Source organism: Stegodyphus dumicola, chromosome 4, assembly GCF_044657685.1.
Source record: "Stegodyphus dumicola isolate Sdum_Otavi_A_Nest chromosome 4, ASM4465768v1".
NCBI classification, from domain to species: domain Eukaryota; kingdom Metazoa; phylum Arthropoda; class Arachnida; order Araneae; family Eresidae; genus Stegodyphus; species Stegodyphus dumicola.
Genome location: NC_140771.1, coordinates 83,398,675 through 83,414,741, shown reverse-complemented (window position 1 = coordinate 83,414,741; position 16,067 = coordinate 83,398,675). Strand labels below are relative to the sequence as shown.

Sequence of the window (16,067 nt, the reverse complement as noted above, 5' to 3'; positions counted from 1 at the left end):
TATTAATATTTTTATTAATTTGTTTTATTTATACAAATTAAATAATTTTTTTTTAAATTTAAATTCATATTGTGGAACATTTCAATTTTATCATTTTTACAAATTACCTTCTTGCTACGTAACGACATAATTCCTTACATACCAATAATTAGACAATTTTCATTATTTCTAAAAATTTTAAACTTTACATTAGTAAAAAAAGAAGAATACTTTTTATTGCATATGAACATCATTACACAGCTTTCATATCAGTTTCTAAAATTCCTAAATCACGCCATATTCTGTGTAGGCATGCTAGAATTCTACGCATTAATAAATAAAAAAACCTAATTTCTCAGAATGAAAGAAAATAATATAATAAAATAAATACTACAAACTTGAAACACTAAGCAATGCTTCACATACGCACACACACACATATTATCAATGAACTCATATTATCAAGTGCAATTACGATACCAAACACTACGCATTAAAATATGAGGTAAACGTTACTTCAAAAGTTAAAGTTAACAATTTTGCTACTGTTGAGTAGACCGTCGGGCTATCGATATATGTCGCAAGTCGGGAAGCGTTATAAACATATCAAAGCCAAAAAATTAAAAATACAATTTAAATGAAAAATGACGTCTTAAATATAATTCACAATTAAAACAACAATACAAATTTAAAATACACTAACGAAATGTTAAACATTGCACATAAATAAAGTTACATTACTGCTCGGCATCACACACAACCTCGTTTTCTCTTCTACACAACGATCAGTATTCGCTCGAAAAACATCAAAGAATTCCACAAACTCGGTGTCCATGTGCTCATCCATCAATTTTCACTGAAAGAAAAATCAGAGAATTGCTCAAACTCGGCATTGCGCACCACACTGACTTTGACCATGTGCACATCGATCTATTTTCACTTAAAAAAACATCCCAGAATTGCACAAACTTGGCATCGCGCACAACCTCGGCATTGCGCACCACATTGGCTTTGCCCATGTACACATCGATCTATTTTCACTTAAAAAATCCCAGAATTGCACAAACTTGGCATTGCGCACCACACTGGCTTTGCAATACGATATTGCAATCAAACTTCTCCTTACACCACTCAATAACGCTCTTTTTGCCTCTTCGCTCCAACTGATTAAAAAAATTCAGATTCAGATACTTATCCATTCTGCAGTAAGCACCGATTTTGACACACTCATCAATAATCAGAACATTCTTTAAGCAAAAGAATTCTTTTCTGTATTTTCAGAAGTTACGGTTATAATTTTTAACTCACACATTCAATATTTTCAATCATTTGGTAATGATCGTTTTCAGTCGTTTGGTATCTTAATAATACATTTGTCAAAGATAATTCATTGCGTTAAATGCTAACACTACCACACACTACACAAAAGTAGATTTATAATTTAAAAAAATCTTGCACATTTCAACCTACCATTTCAACTCAGTTAAAACTTCATTTAAGTTTTCTTTAAATAAGAAGCTATAGCATACTTATAACTTGTTTTTAAGGAGAGACGTAACCAATATTACGTCATAAAAAGGCGTGTCCAAGCATAAGAGAAGTAAACACAGCATTGACTGATGCAGCCTATTCTGCGATTTAGCCCAGATTCCTGCGACAGGGCTAACTAGGTTTATACACAAAACTGAAGCCCCACCACCGCCTTTCCCGAAAGCAAGTACTTCCGAGAGCTTATCCCCAAGCCACTGACACAAGGACTAGTGACAAGCCGATTGACACCCATGAGGACGACTAAGGTACCTCCTGTTTAGCTGTAGCAGAGGCCAAATTCTCCAAGCACGACAAACAGATGAGCAGTATTTTTGCCAATCGAAAACTAGAAACAAGAGCTGTTCCAGTTTCTCATGAAGAGTTTCAACCTCCGAAGAAAGAGGAAAACCATGCGGGAGAATAGAAGGGAAAAAAGTTTCAGTTCAGAAGAGAGGTGATGGAAAGGAGGATAGATCACTGGGGCTTCAGGATTGTGACACTCGTCTCGCCAAGATGATGATCTCCATGAAGGGCTAGGGTGTACCTCAGAATTGCCACACCCATACTCACAAAATTGAGCCCCTGAGGGGGGAGGTTGGTTTTTAATGCAAGTGTTTGGGTACAGATAAGCAAATGGGAGGATAACAGAAGTTTTATAAATTACCTTCATTAATTTTACTATGAATGTTAATAACATCTGTTGCTAAATCTATTTACATATGTTCAGTATTTCTGAAATATTCAGTTTGTTGCATTTATAAGCAAAAATAATTTTAAAATAAAGAAGATTAATGATAGATTTTAGGCTGAAATTAGGCCGGCAAAAGGTTTGCTTTTGGTCTGACTTACTAATTATTATTTCAACTTATTTCTGAAAGGCAGTCTTTTACAGCTACAAAGCAGACTCCAGTTTGCACTCGGATCTTTCAGCATATGACATCCTCTGTTACTTGATGGCTCTTATCTCTTTGTTCATCTTCTGATTCACTATATGCATATTTGTCAACATCAATCAGGTTGTGGGGATTCATTTAATTTATCTAACGCTTATTTTACACTGTCTTCCAAAAGTTAAGCAACAGCATATTTTTCAAAGGTCACCATTACAAAAATGTCAGTAACGTTTAAATTCACAGTTCCTATGCATGACAGTAATGAAATTTAAGAAAATGTATGTAAAAATAATAGCTACCATTTTTATTTTATAGAAATGAATACTTACATAGGAGTTAAAAGAAAAAATGCAAAAGGTTGATCTTTACATTATGGTAACTTGGCGTTTTTTTGGCAAAAATTTGGCGACCAACTCTCCTACAGCAACCCTCTATTTTTTTTTTTTCCCGCTGCCATTTTGTCTTCACGAAGTCATGTTTCTTTTCTTTTTATCTACTGAACACTTCTTCCAACAATCTACTAGCCGAATTACACTTATGCTAGAAATTTTATCTAACAAAACTGCTTAATCATGACAAATATTCACTGCAAAATTGGGAAAAAGTGCACGATACCATACTCCTTACGCGTTTTTCAAAATAACACATACACATAAACCATGTACACGCCGACTTATTTTTACTTAAAAAAACATCCCAGAATTGCACAAAAATGGCATTGCGCACACTCTTCACTATATCCATGTACACTGCATTTTTCTCATAAATTAGAAAAATTTCACGAAAATACATGACAATTTTCTCAATCTTTAAACCCGGTAAAAAGAACATACATGAAATTACCTGATCGCGAAAAAGTATTTACCCTTTACAAATATGAACATTTCCACATATAAAATAAATAAAATATCCAAAAACTTTTACTTCTAAATCATCTATTACATTATACATGTCACCAACGAATTCATACTGCAAGCATTACAAATACTTAGCATCAAATATTTAAATTATTTCCATGCATGTTTACTTTAACTTAAACGTATACCAAATTCCTACAAACATAAAATTCACAAAATAACTATCATTTAATTAAAATATCACTAAACCATGTACACATCGACTTATTTTTACTTAAAAAAACATCCCAGAATTGCACAAAAATGGCATTGCGCACACTCTTCACTATATCCATGTACACTGCTTTTTTCTCATAAATTAGAAAAATTTCACGAAAATACATGACAATTTTCTCAATCTTTAAACCCGGTAAAAAGAACATATATGAAATTACCTGATCGCGAAAAAGTATTTACCCTTTCCAAATATGAACATTTCCACATATAAAATAAATAAAATATCCAAAAACTTTTACCTCTAAATCATCTATTACATTATACACGTCACCAACGAATTCATACCGCAAGCATTACAAATACTTAGTAACAAATATTTAAATTATTTCCATGCACGTTTACTTCAACTTAAACGTATACCAAATTCCTACAAACATAAAATTCACAAAATAACTATCATTTAATTAAAATATAATTAAATTCAAAAACACTACTTAAAATATAAATGAGCACATACATTAAATTAATAAAAATTACCTTACAATCCTATTTAAACTAAATCATTGCTAATAACAATTTTCCCAATAATACCAAATTTCTTTACTTCCACCTTACATTTAGAACAATGCATAAAAATAATATCCTCAAATAATTAAAAATACTAACTTACCTAATCTTCTTCAGAATCTTGATTACGTGTCCGATAAACTTTTCTTTAGTTACGGCCATGGGATCCAAAAATTCACGAACACTGTTTCAGACAACACAGAATAAACCAAATATAAAATTTCCAGATTTTTTCCCGATTTCCCCCCTTTTCGGATTAAAGAACCGTAATTCGTCCATTAATATCACATGACATATCCCATGATCTCTCATTTCCCTCACACAAAATAATGCGTAATCGGAACTGAGTACTGCTCACATTATTACCAAAGTCCCAGGTAGTAACCTTTATCGCCTCCAAAATGTCGCCAAACTACCTATCAATGTCCAGCAGAAGTCGTTTATCCGATTTGTTGAGGTGGCAGGCGAGCAGATGAATGGAAATGAGGATGTCACAAGCTGATGCTGCTAGACATCTCAATGTCTTTCGTAGTGTAGTCCACTGACTATGGAATCAGTTTGAATCTGAGGATTTGTGTCTAGAAGACATGTTTCTGGCAGACCTAGAGTTACAACACCTGCGGGAATCTTTCGGCACGAAGAAGGAGTAACATCACTGTGCCTCAGCTCATGGCAGATCATTTAGTGGCAACAGGAACAAGAATATGAGCTACTACAGTACACAGACACCTGTACAATACAAGTCTATATGCAAGACAACCAGTAGTTTGTGTCCTCTTGATCCAAGGACACAGTGGTGCCTATTTATGTTGGGCAAGAGAACACATCTCCTGGACCAGTCAACAATGCGTGTCTGTTCTCTTCACAGACGAGTCCAGGTTCACATTGGGGAGTGATTCAGGTAAAACAGAATACTTGGTGCTCGAGTGTTAATTCGAGCTCAGACTTTGATGACAAACACTCAAATGCACATCTCTGGTTCGCAAAGTCTCAACCTCACAAACGATTGCAACAAGTTAATTATCTAATCAAAGTATCAATTCTTCCCCCTTCGTCATCTTCTATCCTGTCCTCCTGGACATACTGTGCTGCGCTCATTTTACTTGAAGCGCCCTTCTATGGGACACAAAGTTCTGACAGCCGGAACACAGCATAATCTTTTCATGCTAATCTCGGCATACAGAGGAAGTTGGAGTAGTTGATAATATTCAGCCCTAGAATAGATAATTAACCTGTTTTAATCACTTGCAAGGTTGAGACCTTGCAAACCAAAGATGTGCATTTGAGGGTTTGCCATCAAAATCTGAGCTCGAATTAACACTCGAACGCCAAGTTTTCGGTTTTATCCGCTTTGTGCACTCTGTGAGTTTTTCACTAAACTGATCGCGCGACTTTTGGTCTCGTTCATTTGCTCTCCCAACACTGTTGTAAGATCAGATTGGAATTCTAATATTCCTCTTTTCTGCCTCTCAGACTGGAATGCGACTCTATGTTTTATGATAATTATTGCTCAACTGGATGAGTACTATCAACCCTCTCAATTTGTAAAAATTTAGAATCACCCTGTATATTTTATATATATATATATATATGGTAAGACTATAAAAATCAGTAAAAATTTCTTACTTGGGCTTAGTGGTCATTTTGTCACAGTATGCAGAAACACAACAATTGTTACATCCAAAAAACTTTTCCACTGATCGCCTAATCTGTCATGGCAGTTTATTATTATTTCTTTTTGTTTGTTTGTTTTTTTCAATAAGACTGCCATCATAGAAAAGAAACTTAGGAGTTGAAATGTCGTGCACGTGTATATACACAACAGACCTGTTTACACCCCTCTTTCCCTATTTTTCCTCATTATTGCTACTAGATGATTTCTACCTCCTCTAGTTAATAATAATATCAATTAGAGTTTTTTGTAGCACCTTTTCGAAAAAGTTGTATTACTTTTCAACTTCCGTTGTTCGTGATGTTATGTGTTAGGCCTTATGTTATTTTTTTTTCTTTTGCCTTATTTTAAAATTTCAGTTAATGAAGTAAAATAATTTTATTTTAAACTATTTAAAAAAATTTAAATTAAATTTTACAAATATTATTTACTTATTTTCTCTCTTAGAATAAACGCTCTCACAAACAACAAAAATAAATACAACATTTGATGGGAGCCATATTATTTGTTGTGATTGATGATTGGCAGTGTGAAATGAAAACTAAAACTGTTTGTCTACTCATTATTATTATTAGATACGAAAAATTTTGTATTAAGAAAGTTGGAATAAATTTATATTGAGTTCGGGGACATGAAAACATTAATATAAAGAGTGAGTCAGATTTCTTATGTAACCTCTGAAATAATTCTGTTTCTCATATACGTAGGCTTAACGAGAAATTACTTAACAGAATTATGTCAGTATGATTTTATTTAATTTTTTAAACTTTTTTTTGAGAGTAAATTGATTCATATGTTTAGGTCATCACTGTCTATTTGTGTTTATGCCAAGTGAATGACAAAATTGTTGATTAATTAAAAGCTTATTTCCATTAATACGACAATGTAAACAAACGAAGTATGAAAATGTTTTTTAATGATTTCGTTCTTATAAATTGTTTTGCATTTAGGAAATTTATTTTCTACAAAAATTAACATTTTCCATCACCAGTGGTTTCTAATATTCTTCTATAAAAAATACTGAAATTTCGACAGTTTTACTTCCTTGTTTTTCAAACCAGTTAATTCCATCTCAAATCAAGATCGGTTGTCACATGTATATTAAATGTCCAGTGCTCATAATGAGTAGCTTAGTTCTTTTATATATTTCTGTAATGTAGTAGCGTTAATGTTCAGCTTGTAAACCCGTAATGATATTACGATTAAGAATTTTAATTTTTTTAAAATTTATTTCTTCATATTTGCAGAGTTTATGTTTACTCTGAAATTATGAATCCCGATTTGAGACTCTTGTAACATAATTAAGAATAAATTTTGATGATTAACTCATGAAACACTGCTTTTTTTATTCAAGTTAAGTGAAAAATAGCATGCTGTTTTTAATTACAGGATTATTGAATTTTAATTTCATTCATAATGCATAGTGTTCTTTTGGATTTGCCTTCCAGTTAATTATTGATTAGTTTTCTTTCCATTTATGTAATCAGATAATATGACTTAAGACTGTAATTACACGATCTTTTGCAAAATTTTATTCTAACAGTTAAATCATGTAAATAACACAGAAGTTTTAAATTATTTAATTAACACAGAAGTTTTAAATTATTTAAATTAACAAAATATCTTATTATGAATATATTATTATGAATGTTTATTAAAATAAAATGTTTAATTAAGATTGAGGTCACCCCCCTTTTTTTTAAATGTACAATTACAGTTGCATTTTTCACTGTTAAAAAGTTTTGCCAGTTTTTTAGATTTCAGTAACTGCATTCTAAAAATTAAGAGATATTGCTAGATTACTCATCATAATTTATGATTGATTAAGCTATTAAAATATTATTAAACAATTAGAAATGATAAAATTATTGAATTTTTAAAAGCTGTGTAATACATATCAATTAGCCTAATTAATTAGAAGACTAAGGGATATGGCTAAGATGATGATTTTCCCTAATAATTGTACTTTTTCATTGTTTCATAATCATTTTATTTTAGAAAATTTATTTGTCTTTAATAGCTGGAATTAATAGTGGTGTGGGATATTAGGAAAACATTTGTATATCATATAATGAATATAATGTAATGCCGAGAGTGTGCGTCATACTTAGTTTGTGCAATTCTGTAATGTTTTTTAAGTAAAAACAGATCATCATTTGCAGAAAGAGAACAACAGTACTGTATCAAATAATACATATGTGTACAATATTTATGTTTAATGTATGCAGTGCCAATTTTGTGGAACTGTCTGATGTTTTTTAAATTAAAAGCAGATTGCCGTATACATAGGGAGAATAACAGTAGTGTTGTTGCATTATAACAACAGTAATTATATTTTATATAATGTTTAATGCGCACAATCAATCCAAAGATTGTGCAATTCTGTGGTATTTTTAAAGTGAAAATTGATTGCTGTGTACATGGGGAGAAAATATTAATGGATATAATAATGTTAAATGTTCTCAATGACGAAAAATCTTTTGCATATTCGTAAGTGAAAACAGATTGCTGTGTATGTGGAAAGAACAACAGTAAGGTGTCATATGTTATGTATAATGTTTAAATATTAATGCGTATAATCTAATAATGTTAAATGTTCACAAGGTTATCTTTAGTTTGACTAACAAATTCTTTTAAGTTTGGTATCTTTCCTAAACCTCTCATTTTCCCCTCACATTTCCTCACCAGTGTGCAAATTTAAGGTAAAGTGAAGAGAGTAGAAAAACAGATGAAACTAGTAGTTTATTCACAGCATGATTTCACTAACCAGCTCATGTTACTGTTTCGTCCTTGCTGTTGATTTGTTGATATACCTTTTGGCCATTTAATACATCTATCTCTGGATAGGTTGATGAGTTGGCAAATTGTTAGTCCAACACTTTTACTTATATTTTGAATTTATTGTGAGTGAAGTTCCCAACGCAAGTTGTCGGTGGTATTGTTACCATGAAGTACGTGCATTTGTGAAAAAAAGAATAATAAAGGGTTTATTTTACCCTTCTTCTGTTCTGGTATTAATCAGGCTTGTGCGAGAAGTCGCCAGGTTTCCCCGTAAGTTCTTTTCAACTGTATGATAGCATAGAAGACCAGGTCTTACAACAATGACAAAGCTGTACAACTCTTGCATTTTCTCAAGTGAAAACAGATTGCTGTGTATGTAGAAGGAACAGCAGTAATGTATAATATATTATGTGTAATGTTTATCATTTACAAGTACTCATGTATATTCGCAACCACCTTATTAGAAAATGCCAAAATTTCGGTTTTGATGGGCAAGTCATGATTGTTTTTGTCTGAAACTCAAATATGTGCTTATTTGATTTGCTTGCATTTCAAGAAAGTTGAGTAAAAGTTTGAGATCACAGTATTTTGCTGCAGAATCGATGAGAGAACGATTCTTCAAATCGCTCCTCAAGTTGATCACCACAAAATTTTCATCAGATTGAAGGAAACACAAGCTGTCTTATAAAAAGTTTACTCCCTTTTTGAAATATTTAGATGAAACGTATAATAAACTATTTACAAAAGTTGTTTTCATCTCTAAAATTTTCTTTAAATTTGAATTGTAATGTTGTTCTTTCATATGAATTAACTATTCATGAGCTGCAGTCGAAAGCTAATCTGTTTTTACATTTGCAGCATATGGGTCATGACCCACTGAAACTGTTTCGATGCTAGAAAAATCTGTACATGAATTACAAAATCCTATGTTCAGATATTTTAAATTTGCAGAAATAAGTCTTTTAATTTGTTTCATTACTTCATTTGCAGAAGTAACATCTTATCATGATTGAAACATTTCCAAATTCTCTTCATACAGTTATACACTAAGTGCTCATTAACCTGCTTCTTTGATGTACCCCCAGGTATCACTTTGCGTACTCTCCGAGGCATACTGTAAGATCCGTATAAGAGAAGGTTAGCTCACCTGGGTAAACAAGCAAAAGTGCCTTCTCTTTCTTTGTTGGTTCTGACATCACTGAAGTTCTTCCTTGAATTAATATGGGCTTTTGCATTGATTTAAGCTGAGTATAAATTTGTAAGAGACTATGAAAATTAATTTGCTTTTTTTTCTATCACAAGTATTATTAAATTAATATAGCAAAATCACTGATATGCTGTGCTCGATTGCATTATGCACCAATAGGCAAAATAAAAATAATCAGCGAATGTATCCTTTCTTTAGTATAGAAATGTACAGCGTGTATTGATTGAATGTTTAAATTAATAAGATTTTATGTTAAATTAAGATAATTATGCTAAATTAATGTTTAAATAGCAGTGATGCAAGTTATTTTAAATTTTCATATTGCTAAACTTAATCGATTCTTTAATATATGTAAAAATGTCTATGCATTCTATTATTTGTATTTAAGTACAAGCCATGAAGCGACTTAAGTGAAGGTGAAAACTTAAGTCATGATAAGAAATATGTAATAAAGTCAAATTACATTCATGTATTTGGTGAATGAATTTATGTTTCTTCTCGGTAAGAATATTTGAATTATCATATACAGTAAAAAGTCCAAGATCTGGACTTGTCGGGACTTCAGCAGTCCTGGATTTGGGATTTTTCCAGATATTAGATCATCAGTTTAAATCTAGTGAGTTGACATGTAAAAATTATAAAATTAAGAATATGAATCATGATTTATGAAATAATGAAATGTCTAATCTTTACTGCACAGTACCACTTGTTTTTTTCTGAAAAAATTGCCAAGCGGTTATGGTTGTTCGTGAAATCTGGAAGCCCGCTGCACTTTTTTGTAATAGTAACCCTTTCGTATGGACCTGGTTTTTTGGTTCTTACTTTTTTTGGTTGATCTTTACATTATGGTAACATGGCAATTTTTTGGCGAAAATTTGGCAACCAACTCTCCTACAGCAACCCTCTATTTTTTTTTTTCCGCCGCCATTTTGTCTTCACGAAGTCATGTTTCTTTTCTTTTTATCTACTGAACACTTCTTCCAACAATCTACTAGCCGAATTACACTTATGCTAGAAATTTTATCTAACAAAACTGCTTAATCATGACAAATATTCACTGCAAAATTGGGAAAAAGTGCACGATACCATACTCCTTACGCGTTTTTCAAAATAACACATACACATAAACCATGTACACGCCGACTTATTTTTACTTAAAAAAACATCCCAGAATTGCACAAAAATGGCATTGCGCACACTCTTCACTATATCCATGTACACTGCTTTTTTCTCTTAAATTAGAAAAATTTCACGAAAATACATGACAATTTTCTCAATCTTTAAACCCGGTAAAAAGAACATAAATGAAATTACCTGATCGCGAAAAAGTATTTACCCTTTACAAATATGAACATTTCCACGTATAAAATAAATAAAATATCCAAAAACTTTTACCTCTAAATCATCTATTACATTATACACCTCACCAACGAATTCATACCGCAAGCATTACAAATACTTAGTATCAAATATTTAAATTATTTTCATGCACGTTTATTTCAACTTAAACGTATACCAAATTCCTACAAACATAAAATTCACAAAATAACTATCATTTAATTAAAATATCACTAAACCATGTACACGTCGGCTTATTTTTACTTAAAAGAACATCCCAGAATTGCACAAAAATGGCATTGCGCACACTCTTCACTATATCTATGTACACTGCTTTTTTCTCATAAATTAGAAAAATTTCACGAAAATACATGACAATTTTCTCAATCTTTAAACCCGGTAAAAAGAACATATATGAAATTACCTGATCGCGAAAAAGTATTTACCCTTTCCAAATATGAACATTTCCACATATAAAATAAATAAAATATCCAAAAACTTTTACCTCTAAATCATCTATTACATTATACACGTCACCAACGAATTCATACCGCAATCATTACAAATACTTAGTATCAAATATTTAAATTATTTCCATGCACGTTTATTTCAACTTAAACGTATACCAAATTCCTACAAACATAAAATTCACAAAATAACTATCATTTCATTAAAATATAATTAAATTCAGAAACACTACTTAAAATATAAATGAGCACATACATTAAATTAATAAAAATTACCTTACAATCCTAATTACTTTAAACTAAATCATTGCTAATAACAATTTTCCCAATAATACCAAATTCCTTTCCACCTTACATTTAGAACAATGCATAAAAATAATATCCTCAAATAATTAAAAATACTAACTTACCTAATCTTCTTCAGAATCTTGATTACGTGGCGGATACACTTTTCTAATTCATTCAATAAAATTATTGAAAGATTTTTTCTGCGAATTTTTCCTCCATACTTCCTCCGCTAAATAAAAAGCAAACTTCTCTTTATCACAAAGCCTAAATACCCATTTCGAATTCACTTTAGTTAGGGCCATGGGATCCAAAAATTAAACAACACTGTTTCACACAACACAGAATAAAGCTAAATACAAAATTTCCACATTTTTTCCCGATTTCCCCCCTTTTCCGATTAAAGAACCGTAATTCGTCCATTAATATCACATGACATATCCCATGATCTCTCATTTCCCTCACGCAAAATAATGCGTAATCGGAACTGAGTACTGTTCACATTATTACCAAAGTCCCAGGTAGTAACCTTTATCGCCTCCAAAATGTCGCCAAACTACCAGTTACCATATTGTAAAGATCAACCCTTTTTTTTTCAGTTGCAGTGTTTGCTTGCACGTGTGTGGTATGGTCTTGGATTTTGAACTTTCAATTATTTTGCTGTGGGTACCAGAGTATGTCTGAGGTGGGTAAGAGGATAAATGTTGAGTAACAGCGGATGACCCGAAACGACAAAAAATTTAATTAAATTGCTTACCTGGAGGATGGAGGAGATGGTGGTGCGAAGTAACTACCATCTCCTCCATCCGTAAACGCTAAACGTATGCACAGGAAAAAAAAGTACGTTAAAAAATTGACATTTCCTTTATTTATTCATCTCTGTGCGTTAATTTTTTTTTGAAAGATTTGTTTAATGTTTTTATGTTAGGAAATATGTATTTTTGGTTATTTATTCCTCTCTGTTTATGTATTTGTAGTTATTTGTTCGTTTTTGTGTGTTAAGACAGCAGCGAATTTTTTCTGGTTACCATGATAGTTTTAACTTTGGTTTAGCTTCATTATCTTGTTTAAATGAAAATAGATCGATGTCCACAATGCCTAGTTTGTGCAATTCTCTGAATGGATGGCAGTGTGCAGTGCCTAGTTTGTGCAATTCTCTGATGTTTTTTGAAGTGAAAATAGGTCGGTGTGTACATGAACACAGAGTTTGTGTAAGTCTTTGACTTCTTATTTTGGTTTTGTGTTGTGGCCATCTTGAAATTGCTGCTGATCCTTTCTGGTGCCGATCTTGCCGTCAAAAGAAAAAGAAATGATTCACCAAGGTGTACTCTAGAGTAAATTTTTACCAATAAAACATTTATGATCCAAACGGTATCAAAATTTAAGAAAAAAAAGCTGATACTACTCTTATATGCGCCCTTAGGTAGTCAGATGCTGCGATATGTGTTGTGCGCTGGTTTTTGGCACGATTGCATGTTCTGCGATGGTTTTGGGGGCGATGTTGGTTTCTATGGCAACCCTTTTTACGTGGAAACTTGGATTTTACTGAAGTGGTTTAAGTTGCTAGTTGTTTCGTGATTTATGATGCAATGAAAGACGTGTTGGCAAAATTTTTACTAAATAAATTACAACAATAGTAAAAGTACAGCTATTTTTTCATTTGGTTGGAAATTCTACAAGTATTTAGGAGAAAAAGGTTTTGAACATTTATTTGTGAAATATAGTATCAATTTTGTGAATAGTGAGTGTGTCTGTCTTATAAATAAGATAGAGATTATGCGGCGGCATGTTAAAGCTATGTTATGTTGCCTACTTATAATCGGAAATGCAATTTTGTGTTTTATTTGGTAGTTTATATATTTTTCCATCATTGTTCTCAAATAGGAGAAGATGCTTTTAACAAATTTGTGGTGAAATTGTGTTGGTCGAAGAAGCATTCATTAATGCTAAGTGCATTTTATTTTATTATTATTCTTATTTTGTAGAATGTTATGTTATGTTCATTGTTTTTTCAGTATGAATATCTATCATTATTGTTGTTTTTTTTTTGAATTGTTTGAAATTTGTTTTAGTTATTTCAGTTTATTTTGTTGATTAGTGCGCAATGCCTAGATTGTGCAATTCGTAGATGTTTTTTAAAGTTTAAACAGAACGCTGTGTACATACATGGTATTCTTGAAATTTACTGTTATGTTAATTTATTAAAGCAAAGTGTGCATAGTTCGTAGATTCCTTCGCTGCCTAGCTTTTGCAATTTGTAAATTTTTTTTAAAGTTTAAACAGAACGCTATGTACATGGTATTCTTTGAAATTTATTGTTGTTATGTTAATTTATTAAAGTGAGGTGTGCATAGTTGGTAGATTCCTTCGCTGCATAGATTGTGCATTTCGTAGATTGTTTTTGTAAAAAAAAAAGTTAAAACATATTACTGTGTACATGGATTCTTGTCAAATATTTTTGGTTAGAAACTTTATGTTTTTGCTATCTAAATTTTTTGTTTTTGTTTTTGTTTCAGATTTTTAGCTTAAATTGTGTGTTCAAAACATGGCTTTTGCACATGCAAATAGCGCCAAGTGAGGGTGTATACGAGAGTAGTTCCAAAAAGCTTAATATTTATTTATCTACTTTATTATACATTTCTTTAAATCTAAGTTGCTTTGTTGTTTTTGTGTTAATAATTTCTAGTTTAGTTACAAAGTTCCATTGTTCAAGTCCTGTAATTGCTGCGTCAAGAATTCTGACTAACTTGTGAATCGAATTTTTTTTTGTTTTCAATAACCTCTCTGTGACTTTCTTTGCTATCAATAGCAGTATTTTCTGGATCTAGAACCATACCACACCACAGATTTCATTGTCCGTTAATTGATTGCTGATTGGAGTATTGTCATTGCAATGAAAAACTTCTGTTATATCATCTTTATTTATTACTGCTTATCCATGTTGCTTTACAAAATCCATTAATTGGAAAATTTAAACTTTGGTTTGCAATATCCAAAAACCTTCAAATTTGCCGCTGTCATCTTTATCATCCTCACCATGAAATATGGTAGCTGACCATAAATTATGCCAAGCATTTTTTAAAGCAGCTAGAGGCAAATCCTCCCATGATCTTGCGATGTTCTGCACAACATATTTTATGCTAAAATATTTTTTAAATTCTTGAATAGTCTTACAGTTATTCAAGAAATGTAACATAGACTTTAAAAATACTACTTTATATATGCTTTTCAGCGTTTGCACTATTCCGATATCTATAGGCTAAACAATGGATGTAAAATTTGGATGAAAGAATAATATGAATACTTGATCTTTTACTAAAACTTTTAAGTAAAGTATGAGCCATACAGTTGACTACAGTCAGGTCAAATTTTGTATCATCTGGTAAATCTACTGAATTCAAATGTTGCCAACCCTCGGGTATGAAATGATTTTCAAACCAATTGTTCATTAATGCTTGCGTCATCCATGCTTGTTTACTCGCACAATATATAATGGTAAAATCTTTGGTTCATGAGGGCTGTAAATTTGTTCTAGAGATAACTTTTTGCTATTAGTGTATTCAATAAATTCATCTGCAAATAGTTAACCAGTTTCAGTATCAGCTAGAATGAGTTTGGCGATAAAAGACATGTTGTTCTGCTCAATTTTGTCTTGCTTCTGTCACACACTGAGACAAGCCTGAATTGTATTATTTTAGTTATTTATTATACTTACATTTATTTCTTGCACATACTTAAATGCTTATCGAGAACCGGCGCTAAATATCTTCTGCCTGATGCAGTCTCTGCAGCTCCTAAATTCTGATACCAAGCGCCTCTCTAAGTTCTAAAATTATGCCGCCCCTAAATTCTGGGTCCCACTGCTTTCACTAAATCCCAAAAATTTTGTCTTCCGCTCATTGCTTCTCTAAATTCCAAAAAATTTGTCTAAATTCTACTGCCCGATGTGCCTATACGAGCTCTGGTGCAGGTTCTGAGTTTATGTGAATAACAGATCAATTATTCTTAATTCAAATACCTGTAAATTATAATCTTTTAGCTTTTAAGTATCACTAACAAAATCTATTTTTAACATATGGAAAGAAATTTTTGTTAAAATATTTCATCAACATTTCCTTGCACATTTAACTTAAATCTGTAATCATCACCAAGTGTAATTTCAACATAAAGGGTTACCATACTCTTTGTTGTACTAATATAAAAAAAAATGCTTAGGCATTGCCTTCTGCTCATTACTCAAGTTCGTATGTGCTGATAAACATGTGGTGATAAAAG

The 16,067-nt window shown here is 31.6% G+C and overlaps 2 protein-coding genes across 4 annotated transcripts in view; one reads left to right on the top strand and one right to left on the bottom strand.

Moving 5' to 3' along the window:
• DCTN6-p27 (dynactin subunit 6) overlaps positions 1-5,911 on the bottom strand; it is a 55,945-nt gene extending 50,034 nt beyond the window's left edge. Inside the window, exons 1-2 of one of the 2 annotated variants that reach the window (XM_085815139.1) lie at positions 5,669-5,911; positions 741-835 (exon numbers count right to left, since the gene is read on the bottom strand). In XM_085815139.1, the coding sequence (XP_085671265.1) occupies positions 741-826 (86 nt within the window). In that variant the 5' untranslated portion in view covers positions 827-835; positions 5,669-5,911. The remainder of the gene's footprint in view (positions 1-740; positions 836-5,668) is intronic. The other variant, XM_035372541.2, reaches the window with a different exon arrangement.
• Positions 5,912-6,221: 310 nt separating this feature from the next.
• The window catches only part of LOC118196875 (INO80 complex subunit D-like), a 165,096-nt gene continuing 155,250 nt past the window's right edge, over positions 6,222-16,067 (top strand). For both annotated transcript variants that reach the window (XM_085815138.1, XM_085815137.1), the window contains exon 1: positions 6,222-6,366. The gene's annotated coding sequence lies outside the window, so the exon portion shown is untranslated. The remainder of the gene's footprint in view (positions 6,367-16,067) is intronic.